The 4,881-nt window shown below is 37.4% G+C and overlaps 1 protein-coding gene across 1 annotated transcript in view; it reads left to right on the top strand.

The window, feature by feature from the left end:
* The first annotated feature begins 2,579 nt into the window (after nt 1-2,579).
* The window catches only part of LOC117178797 (helix-loop-helix protein 11-like), a 64,050-nt gene continuing 61,748 nt past the window's right edge, over nt 2,580-4,881 (top strand). The window contains exon 1 of the mRNA XM_033370275.1: nt 2,580-3,079. Within this exon, the coding sequence (XP_033226166.1) occupies nt 2,994-3,079 (86 nt within the window). The 5' untranslated portion in view covers nt 2,580-2,993. The remainder of the gene's footprint in view (nt 3,080-4,881) is intronic.

Here is a 4,881-nt window from a genome sequence, read left to right as displayed (position 1 = left end):
GAACCAAGGCCCCACACAGAAAAAACAGAAGATAAACTTTACATCGATTTCTGACGAAAGATTCTCTGCAACAAAAATTAACTACACAGGATAAACTTTAGACAAATATGGGTTAAACTTTGTTTTGTTTTTCCATGACAAAAACATGTTTTTTGAAAGATACGAAGTTAGCTAAGCAAAACTTTATCGCTCTAAAAAATTTCCTGCAACAAATTTTCACAGAAAAAACTGAAGTTAAATTTTGTTGCATGTAAAATTTCCCGCTGTTAAAGTTTACATACTATTTGGCGGAAGTTTATCCTACGATGGAATAAAAGCTGTCGTCTGCCAAGGCGTCCTTAGCAGCAATGGGAAACGGCAAAATATGAGTGAATTCGAGTTCTAAACCAATACACCAGATTTAAAAGAATACAGAAAAAATAAAAGTTAAAATTTGTTGCAGTTAAGACTTGTAACAGTTAAAAATTAAATATATTTCGGCGAAAGTTTCAACCAGGTTAGGAGAATAACTTTGATTTCGTCTACTGCGGCACGCTGAAGTGAGCAAATTTCGATGAAACATGTAGAATAAGCAACAGAAAAAAGAATTGTTCTTACTGATATAGTATCTCCTCCAAAACAAATTACACTATTGTAGACGAATTAGAACTTATTTAATATTATTTAGCAAAGGCGCAAAATGTAACTGACAGATGGGAATCCCCATTTTTCTCAAATTTAATTAAGTTAAACGACGCTGGATAGCGCTGGCGTCGTAATTGTCGCTGCTCCTCAAATAAAAATGGAGCGTTTATAAGGCGAAAGATTATCCTGGCAAGGATAAAAATCGGAAATTATCTTCGACTAATGTAAAGTTTATCCGGCAAGGTTAATTATTTTTGCGGTGAAACTTTCGCCTGGAATCGACGTAAACTTTATCTTTCGTTTTTTCTGCGTTATTCTTAGTTTTTTCTGTGCAACCTTAACATTCAGTTTCCACATTGTACTTAATAAATACTAGAATTACATCGGTTTCAAATAATCAGGGTCTATTCCAGTTCTTGCTTCGAATCAAATCTGTTTTCGGAGTGAAAAATTGGGCTTATTTCAAGGACCGGAAAAAAACAAATTCCAAAGGGGATTTGAAATTACATATTATTAATTAACTATAATAATTGTTATATACTAAAATTACCTATCTGCTTTTGTCCTTTGATTCGTGATATACGTCAGTCTGATATCTTTACAATATCTGTTTCCAAATGAAATTATTTCTACTCAATGAAAATTCTTTGATTTGCATTGGAATATCAAATTCTCATCAACTCGTCATGTTAGATCATGTATTGACCGCGTGCTTTGCGCTCAATCCTATTATTTCCCCATATTTGTTTAAAGACCTTATAAAATTAAAGATCAACAAAGCATTGACAGTGTCTATTTGCTAATTGTGAATTCTCTTTTGTTAAAGCTCCTTCGGCTTTAACGAACACATTCCCAACACGTATCTCGTGCTTCGAACTTGATTTTGTTTGAGATGTGCAACACTATTATGTCAAATGTATATTATATTTATTTTTGTACCTCGGCCTATAAAATTGTTTATTCAGATATTGTAACATAATTTACCAATTTTATTTTTCATTATTACAATTATTACAATTTATAATAATATTAAAAAATTGTTCTTTGATCAAGAATATTAATTTTCTACCTATTTTTTTGTTTTTATTTTATCAAATTTTTAAACTTTCTACAAAAAACACATGAATTTTTAACCAATAATGGAAAATAAAAATTTTTAATTGAATAAATTAATCTTGAACGAAAAAAACATGTGTACAATATATTAAATTTTTGACCAATGAAGTGAATGTTTAACAAATTTTAAACCAAGTAGTTAAACTTTAAGGGGCAAAAAATGAATTCCGAATGAAAAATGGTGTATTTGAATTTTCAATTAATTTGAAGCAAAAAGAGAATAGTTGAATTGCCAGTTAAGAAAATTAATTTTCAATCATGAAACATTGTTGGATTTTCTTTTTGGATTCTATAAATTGTAAACAGAGAAAAAAAGAGGACTTTTTAAAAGCAGACTTAAAGAGGGGAATGGGATAAATAGTGCAAAGCATGTATGAATTTAGATGATTAATGCACTTGTAAAATGAGCATTAGCGTGAAGCACTTGGCACACATTTTTATTCAACTTTTTTCCAGGTGTGATGTCACATTCCGCGTTAACCCCCTTTCCCACGTGGTTTTTGAACAGCCCAACAGGGTGGTGAATCCTGATTAATTATTTCCTGATTTTTGCAATATTTTTTTTTCAAAATTCCTGACTTTTCCTAATTTCCAGATTTTGATCTGATGATATACTATAGACAGAGAGATTCCAGACTACCGAGATCGAATGGAGAAATTAAGAAAAGTGTCCGCCCGATGTCACTAGTGTATCGGATATAGAGACTACAGAGAGAGAGAGAGAGAGAGAGAGAGAGAGAGAGAGAAGTATTGAGCAGAACAGAGTTGGTAAAGTTGGATGGCAGAGTGAGTGAACGAGCTGCTACGGCAGAACAGACAAGGTTTGATAGAGCGCCCCTGTGTTGCACCCTAGTGGTGCCGAGTCTGTTCGGTCGACCGGCGCGGCGGCGGCGGAGTGATTCGCGGGTCCTCAGCTGTTTCCCGCCAAGACCGCCATTTACAAAACGCGTTGTTCGGGCGTTGTGTGCGCGCCGCGAGTGGCTGCTGTCCCGTGGACAATACTGCCGTCGACAGAAAAATAATCATTCTCTCAGCCTAGTCCCAGTCTCCTCTTTTTCCCTCCCCATTGCCCGTGTCCTCCTGTGCAGTAAGTAGTGTGACTAGTAGCAGTGTGTGTGCAACGACAACTTGCGATAATTCGCGATTATTCAGTGACGTGCGAGTTTCAGCTGGCCGGATTTTCCGTGCCGGTGCTGGAACAACCGTGAAAATTTGGTGCGCGGGGTAGGTGCTGTGGATGGAATTAGCAAGATATGTCAGTGTTGAACAGCCAAGACAGGATTTTGCTACAGGAAATTGTCGAAACGAGTCCTGAGGAGCAGGAGGATCCTCTTTCTAGGTGAGTCGAGTTTCGTCTTCCGCATATATATATATATACATGGATTCATTCCTTCCTCTCGTCCGTCTTTCCTTCTCCACTTGCTCACTTTCTATCGTCTCGACATCAAGCAGCTAGTTATTCCAAACTTGAAATATCTCTGTGTGTGCGTGTGTGTCATTCAGCATAATAATCCCAATGTGTTGTTCGTCGTCGTCGTCGTCGTCCTCGCCGTCGCCGTCGCTGTTGTCTCAACATTGTTCACTGCGGCCACTCTCCACTCTGCAGCGGCGGCCGCCATCGCCATGTGTGTCTCTCGTCGTCCTCTTGTGCCTCTTGTGTGTCGCTCGGTCACACTTTGCGTTTGTAATCGAAATCGAGGTTTCACGATGACGCCAAGTCAAAGCCAAAGTCTCTTCTCTCATATTCGCTCTCTCTTTCTCTCTCTCTCTCTCTTTTGGCATCTCCACCAACTCCTCTCTTCATATTTTCCATTGTCAATTGCATGTCCTGTCAAGGAATTTCATCTAATTTTACACACACACACACACATCCGCAGACACACGTGACGTCTTTGGGGAGAGGAATTATTGTGGTGCAGAGTAATAAAACCGGCTGGCTGGCTGGCTGGCTGGCTGGCATGGCCTGGCTTATCGCTCGAAGCAGGCCAGGAGCGTAGAATTACGGTCAGAAGAGAAGAAGGAACAGACAAAAATTGGGTCCTCGATGCTCCTACGGAATTTTCCAGAAACGTTTAACAGTTCGGAAAAATTGACATTTCCTCTTTCCTCTTACTCACGCAAATGTCAACGAAATACATATATTTGACCAATTTTATTTTATTGTACTTTATCCAAAAACACTCTTCTCGCTGCTAACTCTAAAAAATATACACTATTTCTACTTAAAAAAAATCTGTCAATAGAAAATTTCATTAATTTCAACATTCAGAACTTGATGTACAGTTTCTTTTAAATGTGTGATTTTTTATCAGGTGCAGTGCACAACTGGAGGACTGGTTTTCTCTGAATTTTAATTCCACTCTTTTCAAAACCTATTTTTAATTCTCTGCTTTTATTTATTCTCTTCAACAAAATTAATAAATAAAATTGATTAAAAACACCAAACTATTAAATTGACATCGTCATGATTGATTTACAATTCAAAATTGGGAAGAGGAGTAGTTTTGTCATTTTTGTTTGTCACGCTTTCCCCTTCCTCTCTGGCCACAGAATTTCAAGGAAAAAAATAAATTTTCACCAAGAGGGTAATATAGTTTGGTGAAGAGAACAGTTTAAAACTTCATTTGTCGGAAGAAGCGAGGGCGGATTCGTTGCGACAGGATTAGAGATTTTGGATTGAATTGTCTTCTGCCGGGTAGATGCAGAATTGTAGAATTTTGGAGTGTCCTGCAATCGCAAGGTGGTTGGTTCACAGTATGAGTATTGTAAATTTCCAAAGTGTTGGTTGCGTTATTTATAATATTATGCAGCAATTGAATGATGGTTGCGTGTGATTGTCGGCATTCATCTGGGAGATATTTCAAAACAACTGTGTCCTCGAGTCAGCTGTAGTGTGCAGCAGTACCTACCTACCTACCTACCTACCTACCTACCTACCTACCTACCTCTCTTTACATCAGAGACACCGGCCGGCCGGCCGGTTCACGCCACATCCAACGAAGCATCTTCTATCTTTTCAAAAAACTTTTTTATTTAATTTTTTTCCTTTTTTTTTATAGTCAAGCTCTAAACGTAACAAAGAAATTCGACTATTTTTACGGAAATTTCCATACACGTAGCCACGGTCTTTTTTTTTTGTTT

Source organism: Belonocnema kinseyi, chromosome 8 (genome assembly GCF_010883055.1).
Source record: "Belonocnema kinseyi isolate 2016_QV_RU_SX_M_011 chromosome 8, B_treatae_v1, whole genome shotgun sequence".
NCBI classification, from domain to species: domain Eukaryota; kingdom Metazoa; phylum Arthropoda; class Insecta; order Hymenoptera; family Cynipidae; genus Belonocnema; species Belonocnema kinseyi.
Note: the sequence above shows the minus strand (reverse complement) of the source record. Positions and strands in the feature narration are given on the sequence as shown.